An 18,150-nucleotide genomic window follows, 5' to 3' on the forward strand; every position below is an offset into this window, starting at 1 on the left:
ATTCCTGCATTTCAACCAGTGGCCTGCCATGTTGCCTGCCGATTTTGCCATTTTATCTGCCAATCTTAGGGTCATAAGTCTCACCAGCCAGCAGCTGCCTGAGTTCTAGGATGTTTCCAGCTCCAGTGGGCCTAGAACAAAGGGCAGAGCTGAAGCCTAACGTCAAAAGGTCTTACCCAGCCCTTTTAGCTGGCACTCTGGATTTGGACGTTTAGCTCCTAACTGTAAAAGAATAGGTTGCTATTTTCTAGAGCCATCCTCTTCTGATATTTCTCTTATATCAGCATTAAGAACTAAGACAGTGAGACTAAGCCAATTTCTTTTCTTTTTTTTTTTGGTGCTGTTTGCCTGGACTAGAGTGGTTGTTTTTTACAACTTTCTGTCTTCCTAGGCTGCCTGTTTCCTTGTCCCCTGGATAGAAAAACAGGTCTTCCTTCCATTCATCTTTACTTCCTTCGTTCACTTCTTCTTTCCTTCTCTCCCCTACTCTTCCATTTCCCTCCTTCTTTCTGGTGGTTTGGTGCATTGGGTATTTGACTTCTAACCAGAAAGTTAGTGGTTCAAACCCACCAGCCACTCCATGAAGGGCAGAGAGTGGAATCTACTTGTCATAGAGACTTATTGCCTCTGAAACACAGAGGTGCCACTGTGAGTCAGAATGGACATGATGGCAGTGAGTTTGTGTCTTTTTATGGTCTCTCTACACAAGCCCTACTCTCTTTCCTCTTTCTCCTGCACCCATTGGTGTTTCTGAATTCCTGTCTTCATTCCATGTCCAGTATATATATATGTTGTCGCTGTTGTTAGGTGCCATCGAGTCATCTCCAACTCATAGTGACCCTATGCACAGCAGAATGAAACACCACCTGGTCCTGAGCCAGCTCCATGATTCTTACTACACTAGGCCTGTTACTGCTGCCACAGTGTCAATCCATCTTGTTGAGGGCCTTTTCCTCCTTTGTTGACCCTCCACCTTAGCAAGAATGACATTCTTCTCCAGGGAATGGTCTCTTCTGAAAACATGATCAAAGTATGTGAGACGATGTCTGGCCATCCTCACTTCCAAGGAGCACTCTAGCTGCACTTCCTCCAAGACAGACCTTTTAGTGCTTTTAGCAGTCCACTGTACTTTCAGCATTCTTCACCTACACCACAGCTCAAAAGCACCAATTCTTCTTTGGTCTTCCTTATTCATTATCCAGCTCTCACATGCAAATGAGGCAATTGAAAATGCAATGGCTTGTGTCAGGCACACCTTAGTCCTCAAAGAGACATCTTTGCTCTTCAGCACTTGAAAGAGGTCCTTTGCAGCCAATATGCCCAGTGTATACATCATCTGATGTCCTGACTGCTGTTTCCTTTGGAGACAATTGTAGCACCAAGCAATGTGAAGTCTTTGACAATTTCCATCTTTTCTCCATTTATCATAATGTTGCTTATAGGACCAGTTGTGAGGATTTTGGTTTTCTTTATATTGAGATGTAATCCATATTGCAGACTACATTCTTCATTCTTCATCAGTAAGTACGTCAAGTCATCCTCACTTTCAGCAAGCAAAGTTGTCATCAGCGTATTACAGGTTGTTAATGATTTTCCTCCAATCCTAATGCCACATTCTTCTTCATATAGTCCAGCTTCTCAGATTATTTGCTTAGCATACAAATTGAATAAGCATGGTGAAAGGATACAGCCCTGACGCACTCCCTTCTTGATTTTAAACCATGTAGTTTACCCTTATTTTGTTCACACGACAGCCTCCTGGTCTATATACAGGTTTGGCATGAGTATAATTAAGAGTTCTGGAATTCCCATTCTTCTCGAGGTTAGCCACAATTTGTTATGATCCACACAATCAAATGCTTTTGCACTGTCAATAACACACAAGTGAACCATCTTTCTGGTATTATTTGCTTTGAGCCAAGATCCATCTGACATCAGGGATGATATCTCTCATTCCACATCCTCTTCTGAATCCAGCTTGCCTATGTATATGCATATGTATATAGGTGTGTTTATATATATATCTATAATACAAAAGGAAACCCAGGGAACTTGCCACCAGGTCATTTCTTGAATCTTCATCACTCCTTAGTTAAGATTTTTTAGAGTCTTATTTGCTTTATAGAAAACATCCATGCTTCCAATGGTACTTAGCAGGAGGAATACAGAAGAAAGAAAAAACCATGTTCTCAAGAGCATTACTCACCTGCTCTTCTATTTCATAGCAATATTGTTTCTTTTTGATCAATTTTGTATATTTAACCAGTTCAGACATACTCACTTCATACATTTATTACATACTCAAGTGCAGAAGGGAAGCTACTCTTATCATTTATTCTGTCTGCTAACTCTTGTTTCTTGTAGATAGGCTACTCATGTGTCGTGTTAGTTTGATTGGGCCCTCAAATTTAGCAGGACTTCATGTGTTAAAATCCTGTGCTGCCAGTGTTAAAGGTGTGGCCCACCAAGGTAGCTTTTGTCTATTTTTCCAAATGCCTCAAACATTTCATTGACCTCTGGAGTGAACTAAATTTTTGTTGAAAGTTCCTCTGTCTTTGCAGAGATTATAAATTGAGATCAAGTATGGATGATCCTATGATTATAATTTCAAAAAGTAGATATGTTTTCTAACCACAGACCAGGCCTATAAGGATATATTTTTAGTCTTTTCCTGGTGCTGCTCAGAACATTCTTCTAAATCACACCTTCACTGAAGGTGTCTCACATCCAAGAGATCTAATTCTCCTCACACTCTTGCAGGGCCAAATTACCCTCCGCTGGCCTTCCATCATTCTGCATCTGTGAAATCCCTTCCAACAATTATGCTCTGGAAGCTTCTACTCTTTCAGATGCCCTAAGAAGAATTGTTTATTTGAAAAAGTGCTCCTAGAATTTAGAGGTATTTTTACTGATGGATCTCTGATATCTGGAGTACAACATTGTTGGAATACAGTCATAATTTTCTAATCTATAGGTATATTCTGAGGATGAACTGAGATAATATATAAAGATATAATTTGTAAGCTGTATAAAAACTCAAACCCTAACCCACTGCCATTGACTCAATTCTGACTCACAGTTACCCACACAGGGTTTCCAAGACTGTAAATCTTTATATAACTAGATTACATCATCTACCTCTCACAGATCAGCTGGTGAGTTTGAATCACCAACCTTCTGGTTAGCAGCCTTACCCACTGCATCACCAGAGATCTTGTAAAATATATAAACAAACAAAACCAAACTCACTGCGTTCAAGTCAGATCCAACTCACAGCGACCCCTTCTGGGGTTTCTGAGGCTATATCACTGCAGAAGTGGATTGCCCAACCTTCCTTCTGAGGAGTGGCTGGTGGCTTTGAACTGCCAGCCTTCTGGTTAGCAGTCAAATGCCTTGGGGACTACACCACCATAGTTATCATTAAATATGAGTTTCACTTCATTATCATAATCAACATATGATACTCTGCTATACTGTTTTTATTTTAAATATTGTATTTCAGAAAGAGTCAACAAGAAGTTGCAGAACCATGAAGTAATAAAGGAGAGAAGTGAGTTGAACTTTATTTAAAGTATAATCGATATTATATCCTATTGGTCACCATGATTTCCCCCACATCATTTGAAAAGCAAACCTTCACTTTGGAGCATGTCTTTCTCTTTCAAACACTAGAAGTCAAAAATGAAAATAATTGTCTCAAATTATAATGAGATGTCAGTGAAAATGATGACTACTTTAAAAAAATACTTGTAAATTAAACACTATTCTGAAGCTTTAAAAATATTAGTTAAGTATATAACTTTAATATTTTATATATATTCATATTATCAACTGGAATCATAGAAGCATGAATCTGATAGAAATACTAATTTGATTGAAGAAAAAAAAAAACTATTTTGAAGAGTAATTTTAGTGCAAGTAAAATAAGAATTATTTTATAAACAAAAGATAGGGAATCTCTTTTCCTCTTTTCTAATGGGGTTTGTTTTTGATTATAAGAATAAATGCTATAAAAACAAAGAAAAATGTTCTATATTATTTCATATATACTAATAATTCAAATAGGAGCTCTGGTAGCGTAGTGCCTAAGGCACTTGACTGCTAACCAGAAGGCTGGCGGTTCAAACACACCAGCCACTCCTCGAAAGGAAGGTGGGGCAATCTACTTCCATAGTGATACTGCCTCGGAAACCCAAGGAGGGGTCGCTATGAGTCGGGTCCGACTTGACGGCATATAACAACAACAATAACAATAATTCAAAAAGGACAATTAAAGTGCCGACTTATTATACAAAGTCAAAACAATGATCTTATACTTTTTGAGGGCTTTGAAAAATAGGTATTTTCACTTGTGTTTCATTGTTTGAGGTTTTAAGCTAGGTTCTCTAGAGAAGCAAAACCAGTGAAACTTGATAGATAAATAGATAGATTGATACATGATAGGTTGATTGATTGATAGATGATAGAAAGAGATTTATCTCAAATATATGGCTCATGAAGTTGTAAAACTTGTAAGTTCCAAGGTCGTGGGTCAGATATCTGGCTGGAGGTCTCTCCTGTCTCATGTACCTACAGAGGCTGATGAACTCAAGAGTGGCAGGTCAGATGGCAAACTGGTGGCTCACAAGCTGTGGAGGCTGATGAATTCAAGGTTGGCTGGTAACAAGGCAGGCTCCTGGCTCACAGGCTGGGTAGGCTAATGAATCCCAAGATCAGTAGGCAATAGGGCAGGCCATTGGCTCAAGTTTAAAGAACTACAAGTCAAATGATGAAGAAGTAGATGCAGAGTCCACATAAGAAAAAACAGCAATTTTCCAGAACACTCATATATTTTGGAAATAGGACACACAGTAAGAAAACTCCCATTCCACTAATGAAATCTCATAGCAGGTTTCATCTTGGAGATGATTATAATACATCAGATCGCATCATGGGGTATGACTACATTATACCTGCTATACCACTAAGAATCATGGTCCAGCCAAGTTGACACATACTTTAACTATCACGGGTAGTATAGATTAGATGGCAGGACCTGGAGATCAGTTAAAGAATGTGTAGAACAAAGGCATATATTAGCAGTGCTGTTGAAATAAACAAATATATATATATATATATATATATATCAATCAAGATATATCTTTTTTGTTTGTTTGTTTGCCTTTATTGTCTGTACTTCTTTGCACCATTTTTGTTTGTAGTCAATCAACCACTAACTCTGAATGGAAATTCTGAGCTTCAATTTAATACACTGAGACAAACAAACATTGTGGGCTCAGGTTTTATTGTTTATGGCAGAACTAAGTATGATACATTTACTTGGATAAATACATGAGTCTATTTGGTTTCTGAATTCAGTAAATAGGTTCACCAAATCTAATACTACTTAGTAGTTAAGTTTGTATAGTTTGTAGTGAGAGTTCACATTGCCAGAAATATCAATCTTATTGTGGTTGTTTGTTGTTATGGCCCAACTAGTCATCTCTGACTCATAGCGACCTTATGTACAACAAAAGGAAACACTGCCCCATCCTGTGCCAGACTCACAATCCCTACTATACCTGAGCCCATCACTGCAGCCACCCTGTCAATCCATCTTATATATATTATCTTATATATGCAAGAAATTGTCTCAATCTATTTAATTTCTTAATTAAATCTAAATATTTTGAGTAGCAAAGGATGTAAGTGTTGGCCTTTATTATAGTTGTTATTATGACAAGGGAAAGCCAAGGAAATGTTAGGAACTTATCTTTAGCCTCCTCAGTTTCTGCATTGCTGATATAACCTCCTTATTTCTTAGAGTGTAGATCAAGGGGTTTAAGAGAGGAGTAAAATCAGTATAGAATATTGAGAGTATCTTATCTCCTGTAAAGTTGTGGAAAGGCCAGGCATAGATGAAGACACTGGTCCCAAAGAGGAGGATCACCACAGTGATATGGGCAGTCAGGGTGGCCCGGGCCTTGGCCATGCCTGATGATGATCGACGTCGCATGGTGACCAGGATGACTGTGTAGGACATGAACAATAGCACCAAGCAACATAGACCCAGTATATCACTGTTTAAACGAATCAGTATCTCAAGGATATAGGTATCAGCACAGGCCAGTTTAATAACCAAGGGAAGGTCACAGAAAAAGCTGTCTACATTATTCGGACCACAGAATGGAAGATTTACTATGAAGACCAACTGACTCACTGAGTGCAAGATTCCAAAAAACCAGGAGCCCACCACGAAGCCTGTGCACTTGCATATACTCATGATGGCTGTGTAATGCAGAGGTCGACATATGGCTACATACCTGTCATATTCTATGGAAACGAGGAGTATCATTTCACCCCCAACAAATAAATGAAGAAATAATATCTGGGCAATGTAGCCTTCAAAGGAGATGGTGTTGCGCTCCATGAGGAAGTCAACAATCATTTTGGGAGTGGCAAAAGTGGATAGACATGCATCAATGAAGGAGAGGTTGCTGAGCAGAAAATACATTGGGGTGTGGAGAGCAGGTTCAGAAAGAACTGGGAATGCAATGAGGAAGTTCCCCAGCAAAGTGGATAAATAGAAAAGTGTGAAAAATGCAAAATAGAAAAGTTGTAGCTGTCGAGGACCTGAAAGACTATGCAACACAAATTCAGTCACTCTTATTTCCTTGTTCCATGATTTCAGATTTCCTAAATCAGTTCAGACAATTTCCTAGAAAGTGAAATGGAAATGAATTTAACATCATAAGATTGTGGGAGTAAGCAAGCAAAGCCAAGCCTGGCATCAAATCTCACTCCATCTACTTACATATTTATATCTTCGTATTGCTGTTGTTTTTCGCCATGGATTGTATTCAGACAGAACAGATACTACAGGACATAGTAGAACACCCCATAGTGTTTACCAGGCTACAGTCTTTACAGAAGCAGATTGTCAGGTCTTTTCTCTTGTGGAGTCACTGTTGGGTTCCAACCACTGATCTTCCAGTTAGCAAACAAGTGCTTTACCATAGCTCCTCTGGGCTCCTTCAGATCCTCATAAACATGCAAGTGCGTATTGCCTGCAATCATAATGTTTGAAGGGAATATGTATAACATGAATTTCATCTGCTGCAGCAGGAAATGTATATTCTAAAAATACAATTTTCATACCTCACTTCCAGCTCTCTAAATCTAATAAACAGGACAGTAAAGTTCTAGAGCCAAATGGATTTTAAGCTTTCAAATATTATCTAATTCCTAGTGTGGTGACTTTAGGCAAATTCATTAAGCTCTCTGTGCCTCAGTTTTTGCATCTGTAAATTGGGATATAATGATATAAGCCTCATAGGATTGTTTTAAGAATTAAGAGTTTAAATAGTGCCTGCCCACAGTATCTAAGTTAATATAAACTAGCTACCATGACTTTTTCCATCTATGATGAAAATATTTCTATACAAAGCTTATTTGTGTGGACACAATCCTATTTAATAGAATAAGCTATTGCATGCACTTTGTTGTTGTTGTTATGTGCCGTCGAGTCGGACCTGACTCTTAGCGACCCCTCCTTGGATTGCTGAGGTAGTATCACTACGGAAGTACATTACCCCATCTTCCTTCTGAGGCGTGGCTGGTGGGTTTGAACCGCCAGCCTTCTGGTTAGCAGTCAAGTGCCTTATGCACTATGCTACCAGAGCACTATTTTGCATATTCATGTTGCCACCTCATGCCAGGAATTATCAGGGCCCTCTTTCCTAACAGATGCAGGGTCACTAGTGTGTTTAAGATTAATCAAACTGGAGAACCAATTTAGGAAGCCCATCCTTATGATTTTGTCTCTCTAGAACCACTCCCGGTACCAAATTGTGTTAGACTGGATTCTCTAGAGAAACAAAACCAATAAAGCTTATATATATATATATATATATATTATATATATATATATATATATAGAAATTTATCTTAGGAAAATGGCTCATACATTTATAGACGCTGACAAGTCCAAAGTTCCTGGATCAAATGTCAAGCTAGAGGCTGTTCCCGACTCTTGCTGCCACAGGGACTGAGGAGCTCAAGGCTGGCAGGCAGTACACTGGCTGTTGACTCCAACGAGTGATGAATCCAAGATCTCCAGGCTGAATGGTGGATTGTTCACTCATGGAGAGTTATAGGCAGCACAACAGAATCCTGATCCACAGACGAATGTACTTTAGGGGTATCTATTTCCATTTAATCTCACCTGTGATTCATTTGTCTTAACATTCATTCATCAGCATACTCTTCCCATTTCATAGCTGAGAAATAGTGTACAAATAGAAACAAATGCTGAAAATCAGAAGGCAATATAACTTAGAACTGTTTACTTATGAATCATTTCAAATGGACAGATTTGAATACACAAAAAATATCGTATTACATGAATTTGGGTGGCTTTTCATATATAATAAGAAATAAGAGAAGTTTTAAATGAATAGAATTTCTGGATCACTCGATAATGTAAGTCATAAAGTAGACATCGGAGCTCTGGTTCCATAGTGCCTAAGACATTTGACTGCTAACCAGAAGGCTAGCAGTTCAAACCCATCAGCTACTCCTTGGAAGGAAGATTGCACAATCTACTTCCCTAGAGACACTGCCTCAGTAACCTAAGGAGGGGTCACTATGAATCTAATCGAATTGACAGCAGTGAGTTTTTAAGTGAGACATACATGCTGAGGGTACATAAAGAGGAAATAGAAAACAAATCTTAATCCAAATCTCTTTCATTGACTAATTTTTAGTAATTTCTTACACTGCATCTTCTCAAATTAATAGGAATTTTATGGAAAATCATAGGGGTGTGTCCTGTTGTTCCAAAATCACCATCGAAGTAAAAGGAACAAAAAATAAATATAAATTCTTAAAGGAAAAAAAATAATCTTAAAAAGAGGCAAGCAGGAAGCCATGTGCAAAAGAGAAGATGGACTCTCACACTTATCCTGATAAAGGTAAAGGGGTTAGATTGAGTTTATATGTATCATCTCTGTCTGAGTACTGAATTATGTGTATTTCATTTAGTAACTAGCTGAGGTACAAATAACATAACCTGTGCACAGAAAAACATGGGACCTTTGAAAGTATGGAGCCTGAAATAATATCTCTAATTAACTATAAGAGTGGTACAGTGAACTGGAAATATTGGTAAAGTATCTATAAGAATTTTTTTATTAGAATAACCAAAAAAAAAAAGCCATGAGAACATAGGAAAAAAAAAAAAAAAGAAAGAAGTTCCTTTTTTTTTTTTTTTTTAATTCGCTAATCTTTGCTTTGGTGCATGCAATTACTTAGAAATGATATACTGTTGGGGTGTGTGTGTGTGTGTGTGTATTCATGCTCAAAGGACAGTGCCTACAAAAACCTAGAAGCTATTGTAGCATAGTGCCTAATGCACTTGACTGCTAACCAGAAGGCTGGAGGTTCAAACCCACCAGCCACTCCTCAGAAAGAAGATTGGGCAATCTACTCCCATAGTAATACTGCCTCAGAAACCCAAGGAGGGGTTGCTATGAGTTGGGTCTGACTCGATGGCAAACAACAGCATGTATTTCTAGAATTTCTGGATGAGATATTAATAGCCACTATTTTTTCTGTACTCATGGTGTGCTAGAAATTCTACAATTGTATGTCTCTATGCATGCATACATACATATATATAAATAAATATATACTTTAAGATAATATATATGTGTAATAAAAATTTATATGTGTGTGTGTCTGTGTATACATATATATATAATTCTAGAATGCTCAAAGTAATGTTCCAAGTATAGTTGTATTCTTCTTTTATAGAATCTAAGTGAAGTTAAACAATTGACATCATCATATGACAAAAATAATGACAAAGCTAGAATATCCATTGTGTAAATTGTATTCTAAACATACTAACATGGCATGTTTGCTTAATTATGTTCATAGATGTCAACACCTAAAGACATACATGTACATAAAGGTGTAAATAAGTAACTCAAACTAATACAACGATATTTACAGAAAGCCGTATTTTGTGTCATATGACCAGAAAATAAATTCAGAGACCACAGTGACTGAGTCTGCAGAAGAGGAAGATGCACTTTGTGGGCATGAGTTTTAAGGTCTTATAAAGAATTAAGTCATCTCAAGGTAAGAGAGAGTTCAATCATGGTGAGACAAATTCAATCTCAGTGACAGAATTAGAATAAATTGAAGACTATGTTGAAATAGTTTGTTCACAAAGAGCTATTTGAAGTGACAGAAGTATTTAAACTTACATGAGTCATTGCTGGGTTGCCATCCAGACCAACTAAGAGAAATCAAATCTCTTTTGAGATTTAGACAAAAAGTAGAATTTGTCTCCTCTTTCTATTTCAGAAATTCCACTGAAATAACCTGAGGTGGCATGACATTAGAAATGTGCTCTTCTCATACTGCTTGCGCTATGCCTCACTTGTTCTTTACACACTTTATTTAAGAGGAGGTGGGGATGAAAATGTATTTGTCATTGAGGGGTGATTTTGTCCCAGTGGGACCATGGCTAACCGTAGGCTAGTGATTATTTTTTCTACCTAGGGATTGAAGCTTCTAAGAATCATGCTCCCAATCTATCTTTAGTCTCTTGCAACTAGTGTGGCATTAATTTCTTATGAATATTTTTTCATGGGCATGATTTCTGAGCATTTTTTATAGTCATGAATGGATTTTCATACAGTGGCATTTATTCTTTCTGTTGTTGTTGTTGTTGTTATGTGCCGTCGAGTCGGACCCCGACTCACAGTGACCCCTCCTTGGGTTTCCGAGGCAGTATCATACGGAAGTAGGATTGCCCAACCTGCCTTCCAAGGAGTGGCTGGTGGGTTTGAACTGCCAGCCTTGTGGTTAGCAGTCAAGTGCTTTAGCCACTATGCTACCAGAGCTCCTACCATGCTATGTAGGTTCTGTGAAATAAATATTGTTTTGCACATAACAAAAGTGAATATTATTCTTCATAATTTTTTTCTCAGAATCAAGCAAATAATTACAGAAAGGGTTTTCTCATCTTAACATAGCAAAAGTAAAACAGACTAATGAAAACAATACTAAGTTTTAAATAGGGTATAGCATGTGAGGATAATTCACAAAATAATAAAAACTCCATAAGAATTAAAGGAATTATAAAATAAAACAGTAGTACTTAAACTTGTTCATTAAATTAACAGAATAAAATTTTTTACTAAGTGATGCAAAAATCTGTGCATCACCAATGTGGAGTGAGAAAAACATTCTGAAAAGCAACTTAAAATATATTAAGACATTTTAGCATACTCAGATATTCTGTCTTCCTAATTTAACTCTAGGTACATTTCAGAAGAAAAAGATCATAAACTTGCAGGGAAAACATACAATAATAAAAAATGTGTAAATGATGATGCATGCATATAATAAAATATGTCTATATTAAACTCAAGATTATTAGGATTTTTTTTAATATTTGGAAAAAAATGTTTACAACATTTGAAATCTGTAAGTGTATTTACGTTACGGAGAGCAACCATGCTTGTGGTGCCTCCTGTGAATCACTACAACTTCTGATCACCTCCTTACCTGTCTATACACACTGCCAAAGAAAGGGAAATTCTTTGACCATATCCTGGCTGAGTTGGACCTCTTCATCTACAAATTGACCAGCAGAGAGCTCCTAGGGTATGCTGTTAGGCGCTGGGGTCCATGAAATACCATGTCTCAAATGGCTGCGTCATTCTGGGTAATGCCTCAACAAAAATTCTGCTAGGTAGAAGAGGCTATAAATGCCATAATGAGTGTCTAACTTGAGTGGAGAAGACTCTGAAGGTCAATGGTGTGAGTGGTGGCAGCAGCAGAAGAACACATGCTGAACAGAACCAATGGCAGATAGCAATTCCCATAGTGACAGTGTAAGAGAAGAAAAGAAGTTAGATCTTGCTCTAGTCTTAGTCTTCTGTGGCCTCCTAACTGCACTCCTCTTGATCATAAGTTGGCCTATGCTACATACTCTGAACCACGTGGTTCCAAAATATGGTGACCATATTCTTAACCTAGGATTTATGGGTTTTCTAAAACAAGTGGCTGCATTGATATTTCTGATTCAATTTCCTATCACTGGTGCAAAGACCTTTATAATTTTCTAAAGATTTACTATGTGAATAGAAGAATTATGCAATCTGTCCTGGTGAAGTGATTTTTAAATGGAAGCGTTTTGTCTAGACTGCAGGTCAGTTTCCTGACTTGATGTGAGCAGTGGGATGATCTTGATTTTGCCTATTCCAAAGGAAACTCTCAAATTCTTCTGAACATGAATGGAATAAATGAATTGGTGCCTTTTTTTTGGGGGGGGGGCAGGTTTTTAAGAAAGAGTACAAGAAGGTGTAATCACTAATCCTCAGCACTGAGGCATAGTGCCTAAGGCATTTGACTGCTAACAAGAACACTGGTGGTTCAAACCCACCAGCCATTCCTCAGAAGGAAGATTGGGCAATTTACCTTCTGTAGAGATACTTCTTCAGCAACCCAAGGAAGGGTCACTATGAATTGGAAACTACTCGACAGCAGTGAGTTTGGTTTTTTGGTTTGGGGCAGCACTGAGATAAAGCCTTAAAGTATTTTCCATATTACAAGGGGAAATTGCATGTAGGGTGTCCACAGACATTCATTTTTATGTAATCTTTGATCTTAACACTGACTCAGGGAAAGGAGAAAGTAAAGTGTGGAATTGATGGATCACCCAAACAAAAAGACCAGGATGATGGGAACAAGTTCTTGGGAGATTTATATGCAAAATTACAGTCAATGAATAGTATGAGTAGGATATTTTACAATGCTCATGTCTGTTTTCACTGTGGATCAGCTGTACTTACCTTTCCAGAATAAGATCACCTTTGAGAAAGTTGATGTGGGACATCACCCTAGAGTAACATCATTATGTGTTTTCATTTCAGTGTTGCCTCTGTTGCCCTTTGAACTAGTGTGCAGATACCATCCTAAGGACTGATTAATATTTGATTCTGATATGTACATTGTGGATCTTGTTGTATTTTATATAGTTTAATTGCAAGGGTTCAAACCTTAATGTGCTGTACTATATAAATATTTTTTGGATTTAGAACTGGTTAGCTGTCATATTTTGCTGTCAACATGGTTTGGGTGAGAAAATAACAAAAGACTAAGAACAGCTGAACAAAATGAAATGAATTTATCAAGCTGCAGAAAATGAAAATGGAGTGTGTGTAGAACAATGAAGTGCTATATGTGAGAAGGGAAAAATAAACTGCAGGTGGATTTGAAAAGTGTTACCTTGAGTTTACGAAATTATATTTTAAATGCTGAGGAAGTCTATGTATCTTCTAATTGAGAGAAGAGACATTTTTTTTGTATGATATGTGAAAAAAAAAGTGCAAAATCAGAAAACAAACTCACTATCATTGAGTCGGTTCTGACTCATAGTAATCCCAATTAGGTTTCCAAAGCTGTAAACCTTTATGGAAGCAGGCTACCTCGTCTTTTCTGAGGAGCACTTGGTGGGTTCCAACCACCAGGTTTTGGTTAGCAGCTAAGTGCCTTAACCACTAAATCAGTAGAGCAGTTTAAGATAATGTGAAAAAAAGTACCAATGGAATTCCTTTTCATGCTGGAAATAGATTTTAAATTGCCAGAAGTATTTTAGAACATAGGGCAACAAACCGTTCTTAGTTAAGCTATTAGGATTGTGATCCTAATTCTTTGTGTAATTAAATTCATAAAATTTTAGTTGCACAATAGTTTGTAAAAAATTCTGTCACCACTTTTGTGTAGGAAAGTGTGGACTATAATTAAGAAATATAAATTGTCAGGTATTTTAAATGTATGATAGCAAATATTCTAAGACTTATCTGTCAGTTTGCCTTACTGCGGTGGCTTGTGTGTTGCCGTGATGTTGGAAGCTATGCAACCAGTAACCAGTATTTCAAATACCAGCAGGGCCACCACTGTTGGACAGGATTTGGTGAGTTTTCCAGACTAGGCTAGGCTAGGAAGAAAGATGTGGCCAGCTCCATATCAGGGTAAAAAAAAAAAAAAAAAAAAAAAAGCCACTGAAAACCTTACCAATAGCAGGGAAACATTGAGCAATATAGCTCTAGAAGATAAGCCCCTCAGGTAGGAAGACTTTTAAAGTACTACTGTGGAAGAGCTGCCTCCTCAAAATAGAGTCAACACTAATGATGTAGATGGAAGAAACCTTTCTGGAAATTCATTTGCTGATGTTACATGACTCAAAATGAATAATCAGAACATGGAATGTACAAAGGTAGGGAAATTGGAAGTTGTCAAAAAGAAAATGCAATATCCTAGGCACTAGTAAGCTGAAATCAACTGATATTGGCCATTTTGTCACACAATCATATGGTTTACTATACCAGGAATGACAAATGGAAGAGGAATGGTGATCCATTCATCATCAAAAAAGAAATATTTCAGGCTCTTTGGGGAATATGACTGAATATTTAGACAACTACACAGAACCTCTACAACATAGAAATTGGAATCCAATTGACATAGATAATGATAATCCTGGAACCCTGAGCTTCATAGGGAAGAATAAAGAAGTGGATTAAATACGGATTAGCAGAGACTAGTAGAAGAAACTAACAGGAAATAAGAAGACAAATGGAGAGGTGGACTGTCGACTGGCCTTGTGGTGTGGTCATTTTGAATACTTACAAGCTTCACTCCAAGCCAGGCAGCAACTGAAGAATCAGCTCGACTTACTGAACACTGCATGGGCAACAGCACTGGTGGCTAATGTCTAGGAAGGTTCAATATTCCCATTGTTCCTTTTCTACCCCACACTTTCTCTTTGAATGGAAGTGTGGCAATCCCCATCCCCAACCACCTTCTGGACCACTGGGAATTCCATCCCAGTCTAGGCATCCTGCCACCAGCTGCCTTCTGGGCAAGAAGGAACTGGTCCTAAAACTAGGGACTCTGTTCAAAGTCACCTTTTTCCAGTAGGCACTTTTTCTAAGACCAGGTACCCTATACCCAGAAAACTATTAGTATAACAGGAACTTTTTTTTCTGGGAATGAGACCCTGCTCCAAGCTATTTTGAAGACACCAGGATTTTTTGTCTGGGACTAGACCCTTCCTTTTTGAGCCAGCTGGAGCTCCTTCTGGAACCAGGTGCCTTTATGTCAATCACCTTTAGAGCAGGGGGTACTTTTTCTGGGTCCAGGACCCCTGCTTTCAAACACCTTCTTGACCAGCAGGACCTCGTCTGACATTGAGCATCATAGCCCCATGCCTTCTTGGTAAATAGAAAATAATTCTGAAATCACCCTGCTCCCACCAGCATTTTGGGTTGGGAAGAAATTTGCTGAGGCAAGAAGCTCTACACCAAACCACTTTTAGGATGGCAAGAGCAAAGGTCTGTGTCCAGGTGTCCTTTGAGACACCAGAAACTACTGTCTGAGTCCAGACACCTTATCCCCAGCTGCATTTTGAGCAGGCAGGAATTCATTCTGAAGCCAAGTCCCTTGCTCCCACTGCCTATTGAGCCAGCAGGTATTTTTCCCAGGCCAAGGAAGCCTGAAACTAGACGTCTTCTGGGTCACCAGGAACTCATCTGAGATCAGGCACCCTGCCCTCTGTTCCCTTATGGGTAGGCTGGAACTAGTACTAGGGCCAGGGGACCTGCCTCGCTGCCTCCTTTGGGCAGGAGAAACACAGCCTGGGAATCCTGGTCCTTAGTTTTGTTATTATTTGTTTGTTTTCTTAAATTTACTCTTTTTCTTCCTCCTTTCTTTTTATTTTTTTCTGTTTCTCTTTTCTGGTTCTTGTATTTTTTGCATTTTCCCAGTGCCCAACTTTTCTCTATTTTTTCTTCTTTTTTTCTTATTCTTCTCTTCCCTTGTTTTTCTACATGCATTTTTCTATTTTTCTTTATTATTATTTTTTCTCTTGTTCTGTTATCTACTCCATGATATTGTTTTTTCTTTTTCTTTTTCTCTTAGTCCTTTATTTTTTCATTTTTATTTTTTTTTATTTATTGTTTTTCCATTGTGTGGATCTGTTTGTTTATGTAGTTTGTGCTTTTTGTTCTATTGTTTTTATTTTTTTTGGTGTTTTTGTATTTTTGTGTCCCACCAAGTAGGAGACAGCAACAATGCTCACATGACACAACCACATCCACATCTCTGCTGCTCCCATACCAACTGATAAATTATAGATGACAGCCAATGACAGCCCAGTTAACTCTCCACTGCTCTATATAAACAGTTAATGGAGATCTGTGAACACCTTTTCATTCTTTATCATACCCACCAGGAGGCAGGTGGTGAGTGCCTAAGTGTTACCATGCTAGTGAAAGAGTTGAAAACCAATAGTCCTGCTCACTGAGATAAATAAAAACAATAAAACAACAACAAGAAAAATTCCTGAGTAAATCACAACAACATACAAAACAAGCAATCACCAATTAAATATAATTGCAATGGCATCACACTGACACAGAGACAACTGACCATCCAGTTCACAAAAAGAAGCAAGATAAAGTGGTAAAAAACATATCTCTAGGATACAGGGACAGAAAAATTTCCCTGAAGAAATAGTAGCATTGGAACTATGTGATAACAAATTTAAAAAAAAAAAAAATTATATTTAGTCATCCTCAAATGATTGACAGACAGTTTAAGAAAAGCACAGACAACATCAAGGAAAACTCTGACAAAAGTAAAGAAACAACAGACACAATTCTAGAATGATTTAGGAAAACAATACAAAAATAAACTGAAAAGATCAATGAAAAGTTAGAAACTATACAAAAATAGAAATCCAGAAGAGTATTTCTAAGATTTCTGAAATAGATAACACATTAAAAAGGCAAATGAATAGAATCCAATCAATAGAAGACAGAATTAGTGAAATAGAAGACAAATTTCTCAATACTATTTTGTTAAGGAATCAACCAGAAAAAAAAGATCAAACCAGAAACAAAACGAAGAAGGCTTAGACTTGTGTGGGGCATCATCAAAAGGAATAACTTCCATGTGATTGGATTACCAGAACAAGAAGAGACAAATAAAACCACAGGGAAAATTGTAGATTTGCTGGAAGAGAGCTTTCCTAATATGAAAAATGAAAAAATAACTATTTGAGAAGTTTAATGAATCCAAAATAGGATAATCAATCATACCCAAATAAAAGACAAAGAAAGAATCTGATAAGCAGCATATGAGAACAAAAAGTTACATACAAAGAGCAACTAATAAGACTAACTCTGATTTCTCAACAGAAACCATGCAGGCAAGAAGGCAATGAGATAACATGTATAAAATCCTGAAAGAAAAAGAATTGCCAAGCAAACATGATATATTGTTCTAGTTATTGCTAGGTGCTTTTGAGTCATCTCCAAGTCATAGCCACTCTATGTACAATAGAATGCAACAGGGCTTGGTCATGCACCATCTTCACAATCCTTGCTGTACCTGCCCAATCATTGCAGTCACTGAGTCAATCCATACTCTTGAGGGTCTTACCGTTTTTCACTGACCCTCTACCAAACATGTTATTCTTCTCCAGGAAACAGTCCATTCTGACAATATGACCAAAGGGGGTGAGACGTAGTCTGGCCATTATATCTTACAGGAAGGATTCTGGCTGGACTCTTTCCAGGACAGATTCACACATTTTTCAGGCCGTCCCTGGTATTTTCAGTATTCTTCACCAACACTGCCATTCAACAGCATCAATTCTTCTTTGGTCTTCCTTCATTGTCCAGCTTTCACATACATATGAAAAAACAAAACAAAACAAAACTCACTGTCATTGAGTCAATTCTGACTCATCATGACCCCATTGTGTTTCCAAGGCTGTAAATCTTTACAGAAGTAGATTGTCCCATCTTCCTTTCAAAGAGAAGCTAGTGGGTTTGAACCACTGACCTTCTGGTTAGCAGCCAAGTGACTTATCTACTATGCCACCAGAGCTCTACATACATATGAGCAACTGAAAATACCATGACTTGGGTTGTTATTGTTGTTCTGTGCTGTTGAGTCAGGCCCGACTCATAGCGACCCCTCCTTCAGTTTCCAAGGCAGTATCACTACAGAAGTAGATTGCCCCATCTTCCTTCTGAGGAGTGGCTGGTGGGTTTGAACCGCCAGCCTTCTGGTTAGCAGTCAAGT

General features: G+C 37.8%; 1 protein-coding gene across 1 annotated transcript in view; it reads right to left on the minus strand.

The window, feature by feature from the left end:
* Window positions 1-5,740: 5,740 nt before the first annotated feature.
* LOC103212064 (olfactory receptor 4K3-like) overlaps window positions 5,741-18,150 on the minus strand; it is a 31,842-nt gene continuing 19,432 nt past the window's right edge. Inside the window, exon 3 of the mRNA XM_007958066.1 lies at window positions 5,741-6,675. Coding sequence (XP_007956257.1) covers window positions 5,741-6,675 — 935 coding nt within the window. The remainder of the gene's footprint in view (window positions 6,676-18,150) is intronic.

The sequence above is a fragment of the Orycteropus afer genome, unplaced genomic scaffold, assembly GCF_000298275.1.
Source record: "Orycteropus afer afer isolate SDZICR_OR568_19922 unplaced genomic scaffold, OryAfe1.0 scaffold00844, whole genome shotgun sequence".
In the NCBI taxonomy this organism is placed as follows: Eukaryota; Metazoa; Chordata; class Mammalia; order Tubulidentata; family Orycteropodidae; genus Orycteropus; species Orycteropus afer.